The 24,296-nt window shown below is 38.4% G+C and overlaps 2 protein-coding genes across 3 annotated transcripts; one reads left to right on the plus strand and one right to left on the minus strand.

Annotated features, from left to right (window-relative positions):
• Nucleotides 1–1,713: 1,713 nt before the first annotated feature.
• On the plus strand, nt 1,714–7,705 carry LOC143147220 (uncharacterized). Its single transcript, XM_076312299.1, has 12 exons — nt 1,714–1,756; nt 1,835–1,970; nt 3,654–3,799; nt 4,928–5,054; nt 5,144–5,252; nt 5,799–5,860; nt 5,945–6,052; nt 6,177–6,237; nt 6,886–6,935; nt 7,170–7,307; nt 7,375–7,458; nt 7,531–7,705. Exons 1-12 carry the CDS (start codon nt 1,714–1,716, stop codon nt 7,703–7,705), a joined length of 1,239 nt encoding a protein of 412 aa, XP_076168414.1.
• A 1,822-nt stretch (nt 7,706–9,527) lies between these two features.
• Dyl (transmembrane protein dusky-like) lies at nt 9,528–13,991 on the minus strand. 2 transcript variants are annotated; one of them, XM_076306655.1, is made up of 4 exons: nt 13,201–13,991; nt 12,621–12,938; nt 11,119–11,443; nt 9,528–10,397 (listed from the first exon to the last, which is right to left on the minus strand). In XM_076306655.1, exons 1-4 carry the CDS (start codon nt 13,797–13,799, stop codon nt 9,987–9,989), a joined length of 1,653 nt encoding a protein of 550 aa, XP_076162770.1. In that variant the 5' UTR covers nt 13,800–13,991; the 3' UTR covers nt 9,528–9,986. The 2 variants fall into 2 exon arrangements, with proteins under 2 accessions (XP_076162770.1, XP_076162779.1); XM_076306664.1 differs by having other exon boundaries at nt 9,528–10,383; nt 11,141–11,443; nt 13,201–13,988.
• Nucleotides 13,992–24,296: the final 10,305 nt, after the last annotated feature.

The following is a 24,296-nucleotide window of genomic DNA, read 5'->3' on the forward strand; positions in this document are numbered from 1 at the left end:
TGTACGTATGTGCTATTTGTAAGTTTAAATAAAGTTAGAAAAAATGGTACAGCATTTTATGATACTTCGCGAACGAATCTTGAATGGCCTTACATGTACTGTACGCGCGCGAGAAGATTGCATCTGGAGTTACGGCAGGTTCTATTCGTTCAGAGATTTCATCAGCGAGAAAAATTGTGTAATAAACCTACGTGAGAAAATGAACCTTGGATTGAGAAGAATACATAGAATACACAGTAAAATGTGGATAGTTTATTAATTACAGATCGTTGCGCGCCATTTTTGTTAATCTTGGGTCTCACGAAGTCTGATTAGAATTTTCAATTCAGTGTGATCCACAGTTTCTCCCAAAGTTCTTTCCCCACTTGTAAATCTTGAAAAACAGTCCCTGAACGAACAGAACTCGTCGTGACTCCACGAGCAATCTTCTCGCGCGCGTACTGTACATTCGGTGCAGCGAAAGTATTTCGTTGGCGAAGAAATCAACGCAGGAAAAATAAAGTTAAGACCAAAACGCTCGCGCTTCTCGGTTCGTTTCTAGCGAGAAGTTTCGCGCACGATCTATGGTGTAATAAGCATAATGTCGGAATTAAATTTTCCTTCGCATGCAAAGGTAAGGCACACGGTACGAGCACGGCAGATAAATCAACGCTTGATTCAGAGGGCCGCGGTAAGAAGAAGGGACGTAGACTGCCGGATTCGAGTAGAACGGACGACGATTACGGCAAGATAAATGACCCTCGTTATCGCGAAAGAAAGCCAAGAGCTATGGGACTTTACGATGTCGAAACCGGTAAGATGGAGCAACTCGAATTTTCAGAAATTGGAAAACAATTCCTCTCTTGGCGGAGAAATTAGACGAAACCGGGTAAAATACACTCGATGGTGCAGCTTAATCTTCGCTAACCTTTAATTACGACGTATTGGATTCTTTTCGAACGTTTCGAAACGAAGGAACTCGATACCTTACATCGAATCGAGAAGGATAAAGTTCAAACGTTTGCATCTCGAGAACTTGTTAACGAAGAATCGCTTAATCTCGAGTCGTTCGATGGGAAAAAAATGTATAAGATATTTAAAACCCAACTCGACGTTCTGGCTGTATTCGATAGTTCAGGAAATCAATAGCTTTGCTCACGTGACTAAATATTTCTTCTCGTGCGGATACACAGTCTTACTAGCCTCGCGTACGCTGTAAAAATAATTTCATTTATCGTACCCCACATCTGTCGACATTCGTGTGTTTTTCGGCCGATTTATATGCAATCGTGACCAATTGGAATTCTTAACAACGATCGATGAATAATTCCACTTCGCTCGTAAACGAAAATATTGAAGAATACAACTGTGCCTACTTTTTGAATTTTTCGGTATTCGAATACCTGAACATATTCCGCTGACTCGAGTATTCGGGGAATTTAATTCGAGTACCGTTTGAATACCTATGAAATATCCGAATATTGAATTACTCGAATTGTCCAAACCTTTGTGGAAACCAATTTGAATAAAATATTCCTAAACATTGTAAATGAGTTCCTTGAAAACTCGTTTCTCCTTGATGAATATTAAAGCCGAAGAAACTCTGGTAACAAATTATCCGTATAATTTTGTACACGAGATATCGTTTGTCAATAACGATATCTACCTCGGCATCATTATCGAGATTCCTGATACAAGGGAGATTGACTGAAGTCCGATACGAAATCGTCATTAATGGGGAACACTTTGGGTTTGCAAACGTTTGGTCATCATTATCGTATCGCATCCAAATAATGCGGTTTACGTATGTACGGTACGTCAAGTTCGGCGTCCTCGTGAAATTCCTCCGTTACAGACCATCGGAGCTCGATCGAGTACCAATTATCCGACCAGCACTTCGTGGAACAGGGTTGGACTGTGCTACCAATTGCCAAAACCATGAGGAAAATCATCCAGTACGAAGCAAGGCCTGCGAAACCTCATCTAAACTGGTACGTAAAGGAATGACTGTGAATTATGGTGTAACCGTAAGATCGATTATTCAGTACGTCGAATGATGAAGTACACCAAACCATAAGAAACAGTGTAGATGGCAATTCGAACTTTGTGACACGAATCGATACAAATATAGGACTGGAGCTATTCGAATAACTTGATATTCGAATACTTTATAGATATTCAAACACTACGAATGAATTTCGAATATTTCAGTATCCGAATATCGTTACTCGAATAAGAAAGTATTTATATACTTTCATAAATTGCGACGAATATTCAGGTATTTGAATGGTATTCGAATACAGAAGGATTCGACAAATAATCCGAGCCTAATACTTCGAATAACTTGATATTCGAATACTTTATAGATATTCAAACGCTACGAATGAATTTCGAATATTTCAGTATCCGAATATCGTTACTCGAATAAGAAAGTATTTATATACTTTCATAAATTGCGACGAATATTCAGGTATTTGAATGGTATTCGAATACAGAAGGATTCGACAAATAATCCGAGCCTAATACTTCGAATAACTTGATATTCGAATACTTTATAGATATTCAAACGCTACGAATGATTTTCGAATATTTCAGTATCCGAATATCGTTACTCGAATAAGAAAGTATTTATATACTTTCATAAATTGCAGTAAATATTCAGGTATTTGAATGGTATTCGAATACAGAAGAATTCGACAAATAATCCGAGCCTAATACGAGAGTATTCAATTAGTCTTCTGTTTTTTTTTTTTTAGCAACGATTTTCTTTTCTCTTCGTGACAATTTATCGACGAAGGTAATCGTATCTTCAACGAAGAACAATGAAAATAACGATAACGATATTAAATACTTATATTTAGCGTTTGAAACTTACTGAAATATTTAAAATTGTGCCTGTTGGCCAATAGACACAATTTAGCTACGCTGTTGAGTTCGATTGGGGGACCACGTCGTCCATGGAACTCGATCGTGCGAAGTAGCTCGTTAAATGTTATGCGTCAACGAATCGTCGACGTGATACTAACATGGGGTTTATCCCGATGGCAATGATACGCACGCTCGACGATTCCCCAACGCATCGAACCATTACCAACTGAATATACAGGATGTAACACAACATGTGGAAACCATTACAAAAATGATAAAAGATGTTCTAACGAACGTTATAACGTATCTTTACTTGATTTGTACGGTTTGCGTAAACATGAATTCTAAAGTGTGAATTAGACCTAAAAATCAAACGAAATATCAATATATCGAAAATCAATTTCAAAGCAACGCGTTATAGTACGAATAAAAGAATATAAATAATAATAAATGCTTTTTGCAAATTTAATACAATCGCTGCGTAATCTCATGTCTGGCCCCACTTTAAGTACAAGAAACTTGGGAAACGATTAACTACCCTCTGCAAAAATTATCAATATATTATTAATCGAAACACACGCTAAAAACACCAAAACGAACGAACTAAAAATTTCTTAATTTTCATGATACTCTACTCCGTCTAAACTTCGAGATTAGTTGCCAACGAGCTATTAGGTCGAAGCATGGAGCTAACAAGACGCCATCGCACACGGTGTCTTGTTCCATTTAATTTGTTTCTGCGAACTAACTTTTATAATTTATTACGATTAACCGTTAATCTCTTCTAACGATCTATCTCGTCGCAGGTTCGAGAAACACAAAAACGACGGAAGAATATATTACAACAATGGATCCGCTGTTTTCGCGAATTTTCATACCGATGGATCTGGGGAAGTGTTTTATCCGAACGGGAAACTGGCCATCGAGGTCCGCAGACCGGAAAATCGAAAATGTAATGATGGAAGTGGAATACCAATTTATTCTAGCCGAAATCGACGTTCCTGTTGAAGGGTCTAAACTAATATAATAATTTCGCACCTATCGTAGATTTTGTACCAGTTGATACGTGCAATTGTAATTTAATTGTACATTGTTACCGCGACAATAGTCGTAGTCGCGAGACTGATTCAGTTAAAGTGAGAAAAACAGTTCTAACCAGTTAGAGACAGTTAAGTAACGAAGATTGCACGACATATAACGAGGCAGAAACTATGACAGTTAGCGAGACAATATTGTACAGAATGGAGCGTAATTCGTGCTATACCGTATCCTCTCTTCCTTCCTGACAAGCTTCTGGTTGTTTCACGAATAAAACCACTAGATGGCGTTCTCTATGCTTTTTAATAGGTTATCAATGGAAAGAAATTATTATTAATTTAATACATACCAATTCGTAGTACAGTATACAGATTGAACGTATCAGAATTTACACTCAAAGCACAATAATAAAAGCTTGCCTAAGAAAAGAGAGGATGACGTTTCGTATTCTCGTAAATATTGTAATCTTTGGACTCAAATACTTGACTCTAAAGAGTACATAATTCCCGCTTTCAAGTAAACAAATCAGGACTATGAAGCGCAAAACATAGCAACTCTCACTTTGAGTCGTGGCTCAGTCTTGTATTTATTGTGCAACAAGAGTGAACAAGGAAGATAGTAAACAATCGATAAAACGTACAAATTGTTTATACTTTTTATCGTATCTTTATTAGAGAATTACCAATGGACTGGCAACGTTATCCCGGTGAAAATGAGTCCAAACACGACCCCATTCGGACTACCTTTAATTACACATTATCCAAGTCATTAAAAAAAATCATTCAATTCCCTAAAATTAAAAATGGTCCGAAGAGGGTCGTGTTTGGGCTCGTTTTCATCGAGAGAACCTCACCAATCTATTATCAATATTCTCAGGGAGATACAATGACGAGTATAAATATTCTTTATTTTCACCAATAAATGAAATTCGATTTCGTAAAAATTCTCATTTGAAAGCGGGTATTACCGTGGTAGCTTGATAGCGACGAACTCGTTGAGGCTGCAGAGGGACGGTATAAATATCGTTGAAATCGATTTCAAGACGATATGTGTACTGTGTTCACCCCAGGAGGCAAGGATTGCGTGGGCGTGGAGAGGAAATCGCAAATTGTCGCGGTGTTCGACACCATGGGCAATGGTGCTGTCTTCGACGAGGACGGCGCGACGAGGTCCGTGCCGGAAAAGAATTTCACAGGAATTTTTAATTACTGTCGAGGGTCGAGACACCTTCAATTCAAGTTTCCAATTATTTCTACAGGCTGTCCTACAATCAGATCGGAGGAATTTGGAGGGATAATCCTGCAGGATCGCCACTGACGTGGATGTGGGACTCCAAAAAGGAGTCGATAGTCAAGATTGTGTACGCGGTGGGTTGCAGTGTTCATATATATTTTCAACGTTTACTATAATTTACTCCATTGAGAAATTTTTGGCGGAAATTAAATTAGAAATTATTGTAACGGTGATCTGTTCAATGCGATCAAACTCGATTTAATTTTCAGAACAATCAAAGATTACTTAATTATTCATACAGTTTCTAAAATATGAAGAGTTCGATTTTATTTATTTATCGTTCGTTTCTTCTTTAAAAATCAAAAGAAACACTTCTACATTTGTAACTCCAATTTCCAAAAATCAACGAACGATCAACTTAAATATACTCAAAATTTAAAATAGTTTTCATTCCAAGATCGTTTCCAAGAAAAAAAATTCAACAGAACGTATATATATACGTATCGCTATAATTTCTAACCTATTTTATAAATAATTCTCCGTACACCTGCAATTTTCACGTAATTCACTTTTTTTTTTACTTATGATATGCGGAAAAAGTTTTTCAAAAATCTGAAAAATACGTAGAAATTGTGTGCGTATAATTTACAATTTTAAATGCCGACAATTTTGTATCTTAGGAGAAGCCAGCGGCACACTTGGAGAAGCTCTTGAGCCCGGCGTTGAGGACGACTACAAAGAGGTAAGCATCTTTCAGAGACATGGAAAATCGTCGTCGATCGATATTATCGATACGAGTGTTAACGTACTATGCATCCACCTCCAGAAGTGTCAAAGCATCGACGTCGTCGCCAAGCTCGCGAAATAAGGAGAAGAAGGTCGTGGAACAGGAACCTGTTATCGCGGCATACGACGAAGAAGAGGTCGAGTCCGGGTACGTAGAGGAAAAAAGTAGTACAATTGTACTCGAGGGTTACTAATTACAACGGGACCGCTCCAGTCCACGAAACGTTAATAATCGAGTTTTTCAATTAACGACCAACTATCTTCGACGCCAGCTGCGTTACGGCACGGGTCGCTAAATGGGTTAATGAACGCTGTATGTTGGGTAATTTGTCTGTATAAACCAATATCAGGCTCACGTTGCGATTTCGCGTAAAGAAAATACTGTTAACGTTTAAAATATGGAATAATTTTTAAATGCATGGTAGAACAACACTTCAGAGAGTGCATCCGACGATTAAGATTACTGAAAAATGATACCTGAAACGATATAAGTCGTGTGTACTGTCTGCCAAGTTGTCACAGATTTGGCACCGAGCTGAGAAACGAGAGTGAGGAATAGTAAGCGCGTGATTCAAATACTCCTTGAATATAATTCGAATACTATTCAAATATAATTCGAATATTATTCAAATATAACTCGAATACTATTCAAATATAATTCAAATGCTATTCAAATATAATTCGAATACTATTCGAATATAATTCGAATACTATTCGAATATAATTTGAATACTATTGAAATATAATTCGAATACTATTCAAATATAATTCGAATATTATTCAAATATAATTCGAATACTATTCAAATATATGAGTATTTGAATAGTTCGCACGTTAATCTAGTATCTGAATATTCGTAGAACTCGAATGATGTAATGTAGACTATATTCTTCGGCCGCCAAAGAAATTAACGAATACGTTCATTGATAAATTCTTCTCAAGACGATTATCTAGAGATATATTAAAATCGTATACTTTTAGAGTAAAATATCGTGTGTTAACTGTGTTGAACAAAAATTGCCAGATAGAAAGCAAATTTGTAAATTGAATGTATAATTTAAATTGTAAAATTTTTCAATATTTCGTTTCACGACTAATGAAATGAATAGGTAATGATACGTTCAGATGGATATATATTTTTAATCAACTAGCTAATATTTGAAGGAAAATTGAAAAACGGTTATCAATATTCACTTATTTTTTAAATCGTTGAAGCATCGAATACGTTTTTAAATAAAACTGATCAATAAATTTGAATATTTTAGGGACAATTTTTATGATCATCCCAAAGAAACTTGCTGCCTGAAAGCAATCTGCACGAAGTTGACCGATTGCGTCAGTTTGAAGATTCTAAACCGAAGGAATATCAATCTTCAATTTTTGGCTAACGCAAAACGTATTAGGTACGAAAAGGGAGTCAATGAAATTGATCTAATGTGCGAAATAATTTTACGATAAACTTAATTACAGACTGGAATTAGGCACAGTTTTGAATCTCAATAAGGAAGTGGCATCGTATTTCGTAGACTCGAGTTCTAAAGACGCCATAACGAAGTAAGCTACTGAACTTCAATTATGTTAAATACAGTGAAACATTTAATAGAATTTTCTCTTCGTTCCCAATAGATGCAAATTCGATCAAATGTTGTCGTTTCAGTTAGAGACGCACAACAGTTTGCACAATTTAGTTCAGGAATTGCGAAAAGTTAAACAATCAGCCAGGCAACGTAAACACATGATCGCCAAGTATATGCCTAATTTTTCTGCATGGCAGAAAATAAAAACTCGGTGTCGTCCGTAACAATTCGAGCTCATTTTTTATATTACGACAAATAATGTACTTTATTATAAAATTACTTTATCGAAGATCGAATTAAATAACATGTATTAAAATCTGTTGTTCTATATTCTTCTCGTTTAACTTTATTTTCTCGTCCGTTAATAACGTAAGAAATTTTCACCTCGTGGAACATCAAAAACCAAAAGATTATTTAAAAAACGATTGGGTGTCAGCGAATATTTGAACTTCTTTTCACTGTCAAAAATATTACTTTAAGTCATTTTTATACATTCTCGAACATTTTCTAACAAATGTTACCTTCTTCTTTTCTTTCTTTCAAGTACGAGTTATAGTTAGCGTAAAAAATATAAAAATGTAAATTTACTTAAATTCCTCACGGGACATCGAAGGGATGAAGAAGAGGAACACAGGATTGTATAAATAAAAATGATTATGTAATTAAAATAATTATGAGATAATCAAATCTTGTCTTAATGTATACATTCCTCGTGCCAGTGTAACGATGTATACAATATAAGACACGCACGTGGGCGTGTCCGTGTATATGGGTTCATGGTCCAATCGAATCTGCATCGTACAGCGTGAAGCCCGAAGCTATACTTCTCGTGAGTACGAGTCACCGTCTTCGTCCCGCGTGACGTTCGTACACGCCCCAGTTTCACCGACCAACCCGTTGCACGAGACACACCCTCTCCGGACCTCGTTCAGCGGTGGGCGTTACCAGGGCGGAGCTAAGCGTTATCGACAAACAGGCACCGCGTTCCTCTCGGAAGCTTACATCCGAACTGCGCGCTGTACATTTCGTGTGTATACGTGTGTCTGTGTGTGTTGTGTGCTTACGACACATACTTATACATATTCTCAGCTGAGGGAATATGTTTCCTTGAAAATCTTAAATTCTAAGCGAAGAGCGCGGAAGGAGGAAGTACAGAATTAAGAAAGAATGGTAGGCAAGGACGGGTTAGGGTGTATCTTGGCGATAATTTCGACGAATAAATTAGGGTTAGATATATCGAAAAATGGGAGGGGGTGGGGGAAGAGCGTGGAGTTAGAGACGATGCGATAGAAAAAGTGTTTAATAAATAAGCTCGATAAATGAGCGTATGAAAGGATCACCATGAGCCCCGTGAACGTCGACGTGTAACGTCCAGCGTCGCGGCGACCTTCCACCACGAAAGGTCGACGATGCGAAACCCATGGCGCGAGACAATGAGGTAAAACGATGTCGGAAGAGATTAAAAGGAATACATTTTCGACGTGCACGATACGTAATATAAATAATCAAGTGTGTACACGCGCTTCGCGATCGAGGACACGGGATTCCCCGTGGGGAGGGAGTGGGGAATGGGGGGTTGGGGGGGAACCCGCGCGTCTTGAAGGGCCGTCTGACTACTCTCGACTTATTTACAATGCCCTCCGAGACTGCTCTGGCGATCATCCGACGAACCTTGCCTCGTAGCACGCCGCGACTTACTCGTTACTCGCGTGATTAAGCTAGTTTTCATTTCTATCGCGATCACAACGTGCCACCAAGTCCGGCTCAAAAGTATACCGGGGCGCGTTCCACTCTTGGCTGCTCGAAACTCTAGCCGAGGGCGTTGAGAACAGTTTCTTATCGTTAATAACCGATGGCTCGGAATACATTTGCCAATCGCATCGTGCCAAAGCACACCTACGGGGTTACCTGCTCGAACCGTGTTGAGTTAAAACTTCGTGATTGAAACATATAGGTATACATATACGTATAGATATACATATACACATATATATACATATACATATGCATATACATATATATACTTTTAACAGTTATTCCGCGACAGTGAAAGGATTATCAAACACGACCGCGATCGGATGGAACGTGCCCCAGCATTGTCGTTCCTTGATTCGTCCTCCTTGTTTCTTTTTCTCTCTCCTATAGAGTCGCGTTTCTAGGGCACATATTTACACGGTACCCGAACATTCTGCTCGTTCTTTCATTCAAGCGGACTCGATCGAATGAAGAACCACGCGTTTTGGCTGTACCCGATCCGACACGGGGAATAATAACTATCGGGTGCGGTAAGAGGACTGTGGACACCAATTGGAGCGAAAGATCGTTGAGAGAACGAACGTAGGAGAACGAAAAGAATGTTCGATGTGACGCGGGCACGAAAGTTTAAATAACAACATCCCAGCACGGTCTGTCCTCCGAGAGATCGGCCATCCTCGAGAGATCGCAGTCTCTCGTCGTCCTTCACTGAGTTCCTTGGCTCTTGACGTGATTCGTCCTTACGCGATCTCAGTTGGCCACCTTGACGAATTCCGGATTGGGCACGCTGCAGTTCTCCGTTGCGTAGGCCGGATGAACGAAGCTGCTACTGGCCATACCGACGTTCTTACGGTCCACGGCGCGCACCCTGACGAACAGGAACGCCGCGACCAACGAAGCGACCACCACCACCAGGAGGAGCATCACCAGCCCACCGACGAATCCTGGCAGGCTCATGCAGATCGTCTCCGGATCAGCGGAGGCACTGGCGTTCTGTATCACGACCGTGGTGTCGTTGCTGGAGTTCGTCGTACCCAATGCGAAGTTCACGTCGCCCGGGGCTACCACCTGGATCGTCCTCGATGTGTTCACGTCCGTCATCTCTTGGGCTGCTCGTTTGTACACGTGGGTCGAGACCAAGGTGATGGTGCGGTAGATACTCTAGAAACGACAACGAGGAAACTGGGTGAGCATTGTGAATTTCCCTGCAGACACTGTCTGCGTTATCGAGATATGTCTGTGTTGGCAACTGACGAAGATAAACCTAATACACCCCCGATGTATTCACATCGATGTACCTCTATTTAGAAATTGTAACATTTGTTCATCGAGCGAGCTGTAATACTCCCTTCGTGAATGTAGCTCCGTTAGATACTTCGGTTCTTTTTCCACGTACAGTTGAAACCTTTTATCTCGCGAGATCTTTATCTTTAACTATCTATTTCGTAGCGGTAAACAGTGCAAAATGGTAAAGGACATTTTCATTTCTCTCTTTGTAAACAAGTAAGATTCAAAGCAGATAAATTGCTACATATACTTTCCGTATAGTGTACTAAAGACACTATTTTCATTATTATACGCAACTGCATTTATCACTATCACGCTTTCTTCGCTTAATTGACACATTACCAATGCGTCTCTTTAACCTTAACGTGCTCAGGTTAGGGCATTTGAACAGCTATTATGTGTTCGTACCATTATTTTCAACTGCGTCTTCTTGTTACATTTTATCTTTATAGATTTATTCTTCTCTGTACTCCCACATGCGCGGAGTAAATATAACAAACCCGTTCAATAAGAAATAAATAATATTACCACGTCACCTAGTCGATTAATGGCGAAAGATCGTCCGAATTTAAAATTACCGCCTAAGGCTACTCACGGAATCATCGTCTTCCAGATGTTCCTGGTCATCGGATCTTCGCCTTCTAGCACCCCTAAGCTCGGCTGGAAAACCTTCGACCGACCTCGGCCGACCTCCGAGGGTGGCCAGGTTACCCTCGAGCTCCTCGGAACCGGCGGTTCCCTTTCTCTTCACGGTCTGGTAGGCCGCTGCCGGGTGACCAGGAAGAGGAGGCGGAGGTAGGTGAATGTTATCCTGTGGACTTTGTGGCGAGCTGCTGGCCGTCGCGTCACCCGGCGTCGAACTGGGCGAGGAGGATGAGGTTTGCGCTTGCGGCGCTGGTACTACGTCCGCGTTCGGTTCGCTGTTTAAAAAGGATATTGAGTCAGAATGCAGCGTAAAATTGAATTTCAAGGAACGCAATGTTCAATTTATTTCTCTAACGGACCGTCGACCAATACGAAATTTTACGTTACGATGCTCGTTGTGTGTAATACTTATCGTAGCGAGTTTAGAAATTACTCGAAGCAACATAAACTAGTGTACATCTTTTTATGTACTCGTCCGATAAACTAGTGTACATCTTTTTATTAGGTTGTTCGGAAAGTTGTTTCGTTTTCCAAAATGGAGAATATATAATTTGATAAAATGTTTATACACTCTAGAAAAATCGTGTTTCATTTTCATCGAAAAAAAAATGAAATGACTTTCTGAACAATTCAATAATATTTATCGTAGCGAGTTTAAAAATTACTCGAAGCAACAGCGTCCGATAAACTAGTGTACATCTTTCTATTAGGTTGTTCGGAAAGTTGTTTCGTTTTCCAAAATGGAGAATATATAATTTAATAAAATGTTTATACATTCTATGAAAATCATGTTTCATTTTCACAACAAAAAAAATAAAATGACTTTCCAAACAACCTAATAATATTTATCGTATTTAGAAATTACTCAAAGCAACAGCGTCCGATAAACTAGTGTACATCTTTCTATTTAATTCCATCCAAAATCACGATGTTCGAAAATAGAAATTCCTCGAAAATTGTCAAGATAAAATTCACGGTACAAATCGAGAGTCGATTCTTCGCGTAAAAATCAATCGATAACGTGGTGTAACATTTTCTCCCACGAGGCTTCGTTTTCGGGAAAATCGATTTTAAAAATACGCGGGGCGTGCTCAACGCTTCCTTGGATCTTTCTTCTTGTACTTGTAACAAAGATTGTGGATTTAATTGCAAGAGTTTTTGGTTTTCAATTACTTCTATACATTCCATATACATGACATCCACAGTGCAAGATTTATTAAACCGAATTTTAACGAAACCCTCCCGAGCCCCAAACACTTTCAAGGCCTTTTTTTTCGTAAACAAAGCCTCGTATAAAAAAATGTTACTCTAGGTTTTCGATTCAATTTTTCACGTAGAATGGTCTTCTTGTCGGTTGCATCGGTCGCTACAAGAATACCCGATATCTGGATACCGTACCGTTGTTAATTTTTTTTATTTGAATTTTTCATTCGAATCGGTTCGACGTCTAACCTGTACGCTCCAGCTGGTCCACTCGGATGTCGTGGATCAGCGAACGCGGGTGGTACACCGTATTCAGGTACTGGAGGTGCTCCGTATTCCGAGCCAAGACTCTGGTGCACCGGCGCGCCGTATTCTTGAGCCAGAGCCGCGGCAGGGGCACCGTATTCGAGACCAGGGTGTCCGCACTTAGGCTCCGGACAATTGTAGCGACAGACCTGTATGACGCACTGGAAGTGAACGTTCATACTATCGGGGAACTTGAAGGCCTGGAAGTAAGCGAAGCTGACGACAGAGGCGCTTGGTCCGAAGTTCTTTATCTTTTGGAACCTACGAGAAGAAAGAAGTTTCATGAGTATCGCGAGTAACCTGGTTAGTTGAGAAGACTGAGCACAGACGAGAAATTAACACAGACGAACCCAATTAAAAAATTAAAGAAACAGGAGAAAATTATTGGTTAGAAAAGAATGGAATAACCAAAGAAGGAGACTAAATAAAGAATTTTCGAACTGACGTTCCCACAAAGGTGTATTCTGATTGTATAATCATAATAATCCACAAGTTCTCGGTAAAATGGTTAAGGTCCACTCACCTGGACATAATCTTCGGCCTAACAACGCAACCGTACTGATCCACCAGCTGTATAGGCGCCCTCTTGCCATCGTGAGCGACACAGTTCCTCACCAACATATCGAACTTGTTCTCGTCGTCCTTGATGGCCAGTACCATCGTCATGGTTTGCCCGATCTTGACTATACCGGACACCTCGCTGGCCCATGGTCCCTTGCCGACTTGTATCTGCATCCAGCACTGCAGATTGTCACCGAGGAAGTTCGCGGTGACGGCGTGCAACATGTCAACTTGGAATGGCCTGAATGTCACCGCCTTTTCATAGAAATCGTACCAGGTGCAACGCAGCTTCCTAGCTTGATCCCACACCTCCTGTACGTACGGATCGTACTGAACGATTATGGTGTTCTCCACGTAGCTACCGGACGGTGTCGGTGCACCGTAGACCGCAACGTTGTGATTGGCAGACGAGCTCATCCCGCAAGAGTTCAAGAAGATCTCGAACGTTGCGCTCAGGTGGCCGGTACCGGGTTTCAGGTGAACGCAATGAGGATCCGAGTAGAAGCCTTTGCTGAAGATCATCCCGTAGAACGGTCGATCGAACTCGATGTTCACCCTCATGTGCGTCTTCTCGCACTGCACTTGCAAATGTTTGATCTGGGGAGTATCAGGAGAGGCCAGTGGCCAGTTCTCTTCGGCGCCGTGCGTCGCTGGGGGGCCATACTGTGCCGGGGGCCCGTACACCGATCTGTGTTCCAAAGGCAGAGCACTGCTGTCGACCAATGGAGCTTCGCATTTCACTCTCTGCAAAATAACAATAATAACTTCGGTCAGTTCCTTCTTTGCACCGATCTCTTCGGTTTCTTAACAACAGGTTGTGTTACGATCTCAGGGTTCTCACACCTACTGTTTCAATCGACAGTTATTGGATTGTAACGCACCAAACGCCCATATCTCCATGTTGAACTACAAACACTCGTGAAACACGAACTTCGTTCGTTATACTTGGTTGAACATTTCGGTCAACTCATGCGGAATCCACCTGTCAGGTTCCTCGACTCTGTTTGTTACTTCGGTCAGGTTCTTTGACTTTACTTAGTACCTAAGTTGATTCTATTTAGTTCTGCTGGTTCTAAGTCAATCCTGCTAGTTTTTTACTAATCTGATGTTAGTCAACGAAGTGAGAAATTGAAGTTTTCTTTGCAGGTTTCTATTTTTAATATTTAAGATTATATCTGTAAGTAAATATAGCAGTTCACGAACGAAGTTCGTTATACTTGGTTGAATATTTCGGTCAACTCATGCGGAATTCACCTGTCAGGTTCTTTGACTCTATTTGTTACTTCGATCAGGTTCTTTGACTTCACTTAGTACCTAAATCGAATTGTTTGATTCTATTTAATTCTTGAATCAATTCTGCTGGTTCTTTACTAATCTGATGTTAGTCAACGAAGTGAGAAATTGAAGTTTTCTTTGCAGGTTTCTATTTTTAATATTTACGATTATATCTGTAAGTAAATATAGTAGTTCGATTTAACCGAATATAGTGGTTTGATATATTTATTGAAATAAAATAGTCCAATCTACCCGGTACAGAATCGTACCACCGAGTTATTTCGTTTAAATGGAATTTGCTAAACTAATCAGTTCCTATTTAGAACACCCTCCTAATGATATGATTTCCCGTTTGAATGCTAGTATTAATTGCATATTCAATATCGTGTCGATATTAAAAGTGATAATTAATCTTGAAATGATAAATCACAAAACACGTTATATACGAAATACAGAAATAACTGTCAATATTTGAACGATTTACGTAACAACTGTGTATATACGTGATATCGGTGCTTGGACGAGATAAATAATAATTTCCGATTAAATAAATTTATTTTTGTTTCCTTATTAATTAACGGCAGAACAATTTAATCGATAATTTAAGTGGCTATTTATTGTACTTTTTAAACGTAATATCGCAGTAAATTATTCCGCGTTTACCACGGCGACCAACAATAATCGATCGTGGTTTGAGCTGAATCAGGCTCAAAATAGCTGTGGTCGCTTATGCGGTATCGAACCGTTGAGAACGACCGAAAACGATTATGGCTGCGGTAATAATTCGCGAAATATTATACTAATTGCAGCATACTTCCGTAATGAAATCTGTACGTATTGTTTCGTAGATTTAAGTGTTTAATGTGTTATTATTACATGCATGCATATACATGAATGGCCTGAATTCACACGTGACAAGCTAACCAGACTATAACAACTACAAAGCATACTATAAAAAACTGTAATTCAACATTATAAAAAATTGTACGAGTTCTCTTGCTTCGTTGATACAATGTACACCGAAAATGTACAGCGCGTACTACTTTTCAATGTAATCATACTTTATATTTACATGCCGAGATATTTAATTCAACGCGCAACGAATTTCCTGACTCCATTAAAGAGTACATTTTTGATAAATGTGAATAAACCATTACGTTTTAAATATTAATTCTGAAGCTATTAGGATATTTTACATATACTCGCATTCCACAAACGAATATTTTAGTATTTGAATATCATTATTCGAATACCCGAGTATTCGAGTACCGTTACTTCAATATTTGAGTATTCGAATATTAAATGAAAATGAAGCTTGAAAAAGTACAATCAACTCAAAGAATTTGATTTATAACTCAAATACGACGAATATCCAGATACACGATCAGTGTACAAAGTATTCGATCACTATCGAAACTGTATTTGACTCGTCGAAGTGTTCGAATATTAAATATAAAACAAATCTGGAGTCTCTATACTTGCTCCGAATTGGTATACTGTTTAAATTCGGTTCAAGTACGAAAAATCGTAGAATTGGGCAAATTTGATCGAACTATTGTAATGTGTAAAGTATTCTTTGAAAAACGGCCCATTCTATTCCGTAAAAAAGAAACTGGTCGAGTTAGGTACACGTCAAACTGTCGAAGAATTTGCAAGACAACTCGACGTAAGTGCTATAACAGTTTCCAGACACTTAAGGGAAATTGGCGAAGTCAGAAAGCTTGAAAAGTGGGTTCCTCATGAGCTCAATGAGAATCAGAAGCACTGGCGATATGAAGCGTGCAGTTCACTGCTTCGACGCCGTTTTATCGAGCCATTCTTGAATCGGATAATGACTTAGGACGTGAAACGGAGAATACATGATAATCATCGCCTATCTGGTCACTGATTGAATATTCATAAGCCACCGAATCATGTTCTCGTCCCAAGAAGATAATCTTTGGTACTGCGTGACTGTCATTCGTCGTACCTTAGAAAAACAAAATAAATTTCCTTCAAATTTTATTGTTAACGAGCAACACTGGTTGACCAAAAATTAATACAACCAACAAACACTGTGACCAGAAGGTGTCCTTTTCACGACGATTTTCAATCATGTGCTTCACGTGTCACGCTACAAAAGTTAAGATTCTAATTTGTTCACCCTATACTCTGATCATTTCCCACTGATTTCAATTTTTTTTATTGATATTTTATAATAAAAAAGTTACAAAGAATACCCGTTTGAAATGCATCGAACAGTAGATTCTATACAAATAGAATTCAAAGCTTACTATCACTGGTGAAACTATCTCGATTTAAACCAGTGAATATTCTGATCAACGAACCCTCGTTCTCTTAAAAAGATACAGTCTTTCTATTTTGCAAACGTTTCAACGTAACACTACTTTGCCGAAAGCATCCGGATACCCTGTGGAGAGTTCATTGAACCTAAGTGGTATCAAGGGAAACATCTCCAAAATTCTCGAACCTTCTACACGGACCTTTTGGCAAGAATGTAAATAATATTAATAATCTATTGCTTCCATACAGTACGACAGCTCCTGAAGCGAGCAACTTACGTAAATGGAAACAAGAAATTGTCCATAACTTTGTAAATACAAATTTTCCAACCCAGATTTATTAAGAACCTTCTACTCCACGTGTACAATCTACCTCAAAAGTTACGAATCCTTTTTGAAAGTATTTTGAAAAGATTTTTAAAAGTATTAACAAGCTCGCAATATTGATAAGTTAGTGATGAATAATACAAACAAAAATACATGATATTTTACGAGCCAAGGAGATTGTAATTTTATTATTACTATTTTTTTTTTTTTTTGTACTATTTATAACTGTCAAAAATGATAAAAATACATGATATTTTACGAGCCAAGGAGATTGTAATTTTATCATTACTATTTTTTTTTTGTACTATTTATAACTACCAAAAATGATAATAGTACATGATATTTTACGAGCCAAGGAGATTGTAATTATATTATAACTATTTTCTTTTTTATCATTTCTGTCCAACCAGCAATCGTTTCAATTATCGTAGTCAAATGCGCAAAGACCCACAAAGCGACCTAACCAGTCGAAAGAGTAGACTCGGGTAACCTAAGTGCGGGGTAAGGAATTTCTTGAAAGACGTCCGAACACGACTCTTAACGGAAAATGAACGGACGCGTTTCACGGGCGGACTTTTCAAGGCCCTGCACGTATGCATAAAAGCAATTCAACCGGCCGTGTTTCGAAACCATCCCCCCACCTCCCCTCCGTAAGAGCCATAACGGACGAGCCGGCCGAAAATATAGACTCGCGAGACGCCACCGGAAAATGAGCAACACTTTGTTGTCGCCGTCTATCCCGTCTCCACTTCCACAATTTCCTCCCACTCCACCTTCACGTCCACCGTCTCCATCCACCCTTGTTCTTTTTCTCATTTTTTATTTTACGACATCTACAAACGGCGTCGAGGCGCCGGTCTTTCTGGAATTACAATGAATGACGATGAACGCAACGAGCTACCTCCGGCTCGTTTCACAAGGCACGGTACCTACAGAAGCGTGTTGCATTAGGAATTCCGCGAACGTCATTCGCCGTTGCAACCTTTCGCGGAATGCCAATCGAACGCGAGTTACGGTGCTCGGGATTCCGTGGAATTGTGCTGTGAATCGTCCGACAGGTTCGACCTTGAGGATCGACAGCTCGTTGAGTTTCCTTTGGATCAATTCACCGATCATCCGAAACGAATTATTTTAATCTACGAAGCGCCCTCGTACTTAGAGGACACTTGGAAAAGTATTTCCCTCGAATGGTGTTCGAATTTACTCGAATGGTGTTCGAATTTACTCGAATGGTGTTCGAATTTACTCGAACGGTGTTCGAATTTACTCGAACGGTGTTCGAATTTATTCGAATGGTGTTCGAATTTACTCGAACTGTATTCGAATTTATTCGAATGGTGTTTGAATTTACTCGAACGGTATTCGAATTTATTCGGACGGTATTCCAATATATTCGAATGATGTTCGAATTTACTCGAACGGTATTCGAATTTACTCGAATTGTGTTCGAATTTATTCGAATGGTGTTCGAATTTACTCGAATGGTGTTCGAATTCACTCAAATGGTATTCGAATTTACTCGAATGGTGTTCGAATTTACTCGAACGGTATTCGAATTTACTCGAACGGTATTCGAATTTACTAGAATGGTATTCAAATTTACTCGAATGGTATTCGAATTTATTCGAATATCATTCAGAATTTTTAAATATTAATTCGAAACTCGAACAATGCACTTGTAATTTTTGTTTCGATTTTTTGGAATCTATTGCTATCAAGCAAAATATATTCAGGAATAATGCACTCGAATTTTCCACTGGAGAACATCCCCAAATTTTTATTACAGAAACTAATACGTTAGAATAATTCTAATTCAGGTTATTAGAACTTTTCCGAAAAATAAAATATTTACGATTGCTGTACTATGTGTCTTGATACTGGTAAATAATTCTAGGTGCCAGTGTATCGTGGTAATTGTTAAAATTTGTTAATTTTTCACTGTATAAGCAAATTTTAAACTACCTAGAAAATGAGTTGTTCGACGAGCGGTGCTCAAACGTCGGAAGAAGTCTGAAAACGTTACGAGAGGTTCAAATGATTGATTTTTCAGCCGTGCAAATCGTTTGTATTTTTCGTTGCACTTGAAGCGGCAGAGGCGGTTTAACGCATGCAGGTCACGAATTGACACCGACACGTGTTGGCGTCCATTACACGGGACAGAGTATTCGTATTAATAGGAGTAAGTGACTCGATTAAAAGCAACCGAAAACAAGGGTACTGTTACACAACAGACGTTATCCGGCACGAATCGATCGCGCACGCATATCGAGGATGTCGACAAGTACTAACCAACGCCCACGGATTTTACAATTCAGGTTAACGTGATTGACACGCACACGCGACCGAATTGAACACCCCGGATCAACTTGTCCCGAACGCTTGAAATAGGGCTGAAACTACTAGTCAAATTTTTCTGTGACTCAGTGATACCAATATTTGACAAATAAAATTCCCTTGCTACCGAAGTACTCGAGTATTCGTATGTTACTTGCACCGAATAAGCATCTACATATTCACAGTATTCAAATAATACGATGTGAACTATAAATGAAACTCTTTAACTTTATCTATCTTTTTGAAAGTTCATTTTCGTTTCGGATAGTTTATTAACGATATTCTACAAAATATTTCTACTTCGAGAAATGTCAATCTTAAACGAGTCACTTTTGAATTCACCACACAAATAATAGTATTCGAACAACGGTATTCGAATATTCATCATTCAAACATTCAAAGTTTGTTCGAAGTATTCGAATACCGGGAAAATATTTGAATATTGAATTATTCGGATCGATTTTAAAACGGAGTAAAAAGTTTTCGATCGAGGATTACTTATACAGTGTGACCTACATAAGGTGTTACAAACTGTTTCGTAACACGTAAGATGTAAGAAAATTCTTTTTCTTTCACGGAGGTTCTTACTATTAATACGAGTAACTGAAATTACGTGTAACAGTCAATTTGAAACCACGTTTACTATTTCTTCAAAACACTCAATGTCGTAGCAATTATTTTTTTCTCTACCTATCGCGGTGTTGAAAATTTATTATCGATATTATTTACTCGACCGTGGAAATGATCTTTGTGCTCGATTCATTTGTTCTTTTCCGATTCGACTTTCTCCCACCGCGAAAATTTCCAGCGTGGCGTAATTGAAGAGCACGACGATCTTGGCTTTTAATCCGACAATCTGTATCACGAAACCCTTTTGTACACGAGAACGCTGTGCATATCCAAAAAAAAAATCGTGAAAAAGTATCACGTATAGGCACAGTTGAAAGTAACTGTACAAGCGTGGTCAGGTTACTAAAATTACACGAGTTCCTGTTACAAGAGTTACGAAATTCAAGCGTCTTTCTCTACCGGACACCGAGTGTCATCATCGTTTCGCTATGACGCTCTGTTGTACGCGATAAAACCATAAATTGCGCGGTAACACGCCAACGGTGTACAATTTGAAATCGCACGGTGCGTGAGATGGTTTTTTAAGCATTGTACACGTCAATTACGTCTCATCAGTGATACGCGATAGGTATAATTCATCTTTCGTTTCTGTCATTCGAATCCAGGCCTGGATAGAAATGATATTATACATACAATATGAAAAGTTGTTGTATAAAAAACTTTGTGTCTTATAGGTTATGTTTATTCCGAGGATATAATTATTGTATCCTTACTCGTTTATAATACCGATAAGCAAACTCGTTGGTATTATTAGATTGTTCGGAAAGTCGTTTCGTTTTTTTTTTTTTTTTTTGGTGAAAATGAAACACGATTTTTTTAGAGCTTACAAACATTTTATTAAATTACATATTCTCCATTTTGGAAAACGAAATTACTTTTCGAACAACCTAATAATACCAACGAGTTTGCTTATGGGTATTATAAATGATTGAGGATACAATAATTATATCTTCGGAATAAACATAACCTATAAGATACAAAGTAAACATTGTAAATATTTAAATTTCGCTCGAACAAAGTTCTACATCCGTCAAATGTTTACGATTTTGAATCTATAATACATTTCATAGGTCACGTAACTATGTTTATTCCAAAGGTGTCGCAAAAAAGCATGATTAAAAACGTGTATAAAACAAACTAACTCATAACTGATAGGTGTTACTTATTTACAAAAAATAGTATCTCAAATCGTGTCTTTGTCTCGGATAATCGTCTCAATCTAGAAATACAAGAACGAATGAAATATACGTATACAATGATAAAAAATCAAAACGAAAAGTGTCTCAGAAGTGCAAGTTGCAGTTAAAGTGCTGTAAGAAAAACTAACCTCGAAAAACTTGGAACATACTTGAAACTAAACGATTATGAGACCTAAATAACCCATACGAGAGAATTTGACGAGATTACTCGTAACAATCGTTAATACGAGTTAGGAAAAAATAATTATAGATGTATCGCTGGTCGTTTCTTCGATCTCGTGGCACGAGAATGACAGAAGCGGCCGATTCAGGATTAACAGGAAATGCACGGTTCGCGCCTGACCGATAGGCAGGTCGACCGTACGCATACCTGTCCGCTTTCTTGTTCTACTTGCACCTGCACCCGATCTGGTCTAAGGACTTTCTGGACAGAAAAGTATCGCGGAACCGGTCGATGCGTGAAACGAAATCGTAGAGCGATGCAGCGATCAGCGCGAAAAAAAGAAGCCGAGCCGTGACTGGATACGCCACACTTCCACGGATTTCGAAAACCTCGTGGAAAATTTTCTAAGAAACCGCGATTTCGTTCCTCGCTCGCGCAAAATTAATTCTAACGCCCGTTTAACGAACGGAGGGAAACCGTGACGTTTGAAATTTTCAAAACTTCGTTAAAGTCCACCAAGTACGACGCGAACGCGAAAAGAAATCGTTAGAAATAAATTCTTGCCACGTAGAAGAGAAAAATTGGTCAATATTTATATTGTTTGCTGAGAAACGTCTGCTGTAATTTCTATTTGTTTATCTTTCTAATCCCAGATATTTACTGACTTTTGTCGCGTAGATACTCCGTAAATTGTAATTTAACTGGTGTAAATAATGTGACGATAATATTGTTCTATATTCTTACGCAATACTTTGTTGTTTTTATATTTTGTTACCATTATTATTACACCGGAATAATTACGTACGTTGAAAATCTCTAGATGATGCTCTTACATTTCGAGGACAAACGTGATAACAAATTAGAAAGATTTAAGGAGAATTAAAAATTGACGAATGAGCGATACGAATTCGATGGAAGTACTGTTCTTAAATTCCAACTTCAAAGAAGCGCCTATTCGCGAAGAACGCAGTTACAGTTAGAGACGGTAACGTATGAATAATTGAACGATAAGAGGTGAAAAATTTATTCGCAGCTAGGGGACCGAAATGAAGATGCGTTGTCTAAAATTTCCAAATAAACCGAAGCTAACTGGTGATCCCTCGGTACTCCGTAAGTCGTTTTCCACACACCTCCACACCCACGACACGTTCCACTGATAGTGATGGATTTGAGCACCTTAAAAGTAGATGTGAATTCTCACTGGCTAGATTTGATTCCTTAACAGGAATTTCTGGAAACGAAAACCGAGTAGAACTTGGACTATTAACACAAACTTCGAAAATTTGAGTATTCGAATATTCAAGGAAATAAAATTACGAAATGAACTCGATGTATAGTCAATATTACCCTATTCAAATATTATGAATATCTAGATACTCGCTCGGTGCACAAATAGTATTTGAATACTAAAGTATTCGAATTGTAGTCGAATTATATTTTCCAAATATTCACCGAATTCTAAGTACTTCCACAAACAAAATCATTACTTCCAGGTAAAATCAAACTCTTATCGAGTCAGTTATTATGACTCTCTCAACACAAATTTTACATATTACATGATTAATAGCAACGATCGAAAGGAATGAATATTGCGGATGATTCGAGTACTATTTCTAGAAAGTTTCTCCAAACATCAAAGTACTCGAACGTTCATTCAATGCTACGAGCACTCGTCCTAGAATACTTCGAACCGAGTACTTTACAAGTGCGGTGAACAATAAATTATTTCTTACGAGTATTTGAATTAACTCGAATTCGTGAGTAGATACTGAACTCGATCCCAACTCTACCAATGGAAGAAACCAGATGGCAGAACCGACACTGTCCGAAAGAAGCATGGCAGCCATAGGAAGGTCGAGACTGATTTCGTTTTTCCATTGTCGTCCAGTGGGAAGCCCATCCGTTCGCGTTGGACAGTACACTTTCGCTGAACTCCGAAGACAAAGCGTGCTCGTTAATTGACGCCGAGCTATCCACTCCGCCAACGATTTGACTTTATCCCTAATGCGTTCCTCGGCTCTTTTACGATCTATTACTCTCCGGTGATATATTATTTTTCTACAATTCAAACTATTATAACGGACGCAACTCAATAAAAAAAAGTGATAAAAACGTTCTTGGTAAAAAAAAATGTAGTAAAACTCGTTCTATTGTACAAACGATTATCCGATTAAAATAATATCAAGACGACGTGTCGGGAAGTAAACATTGTAATTATATATAAATTCTGGTAGAAATATTTCTTGACAAATATTGGATTGTTCGGAAGTCGTTTCGTTCTCCAAAATGGAGAATATATAATTTAATAGAATGTTTATATACACTTTAAAACAATCGTGTTTCATTTTCACTAAAAAAAAAGAAATGACTTTCCGAACAACCCAATAGTATCGTTATTAAGATACTCGAGTACACAAATATCCGAGTATTCGAAATTGCGGTGTATCGACTTGTGATAATTCACGAATCTCTATTCGAATACTTTATAAGTACACGAACGCTACGAATAAACTTAAATTATTGGGTCGTTCGGAAAGTCGTTTCGTTTACCAAAATGGAAATATATAATTTAATAAAATGTTCGTATACACTTTAAAACAATCGTGTTTCATTTTCACTAAAAAAAAAAAATCAAAATGACTTTCCGAACAACCCAATAATTCCAGTTGTTTTGATCGAAAGAAATGAATATTGCGTATGATTCTAGTACTACTTCTAGGAAGTTTTACCAAACATTAAAGTACTCGAAAGTTCATTCAATGCTACGTGTACTCGTTCTAGAGCTTCGAACCGAGTATTCGAATAAATTTTAAATATCTGAATATTCAAATCAATTTCTAATATTTGA

This window comes from Ptiloglossa arizonensis, chromosome 1 (genome assembly GCF_051014685.1).
Source record: "Ptiloglossa arizonensis isolate GNS036 chromosome 1, iyPtiAriz1_principal, whole genome shotgun sequence".
NCBI lineage: Eukaryota > Metazoa > Arthropoda > Insecta > Hymenoptera > Colletidae > Ptiloglossa > Ptiloglossa arizonensis.

Bases quoted from the DNA above. Each gene is read 5' to 3' on its own strand.
- LOC143147220 (XM_076312299.1), top strand. From the start codon at position 1,714: ATGGGGAACACTTTGGGTTTGCAAACGTTTGGTCATCATTATC. The intron at 7,308-7,374 runs GTACGAAAAGGG...ACTTAATTACAG, and splicing joins GCTAACGCAAAACGTATTAG to ACTGGAATTAGGCACAGTTT. The intron at 7,459-7,530 runs GTAAGCTACTGA...CGTTCCCAATAG, and splicing joins TCTAAAGACGCCATAACGAA to ATGCAAATTCGATCAAATGT.
- Dyl (XM_076306655.1), bottom strand. From the start codon at position 13,799: ATGAGGGTGAACATCGAGTTCGATCGACCGTTCTACGGGATGATCTTC. The intron at 11,444-12,620 runs GTTAGACGTCGA...CTTTTTAAACAG, and splicing joins GGACCAGCTGGAGCGTACAG to CGAACCGAACGCGGACGTAG. The intron at 10,398-11,118 runs GTGAGTAGCCTT...TGTCGTTTCTAG, and splicing joins ATCTGGAAGACGATGATTCC to AGTATCTACCGCACCATCAC.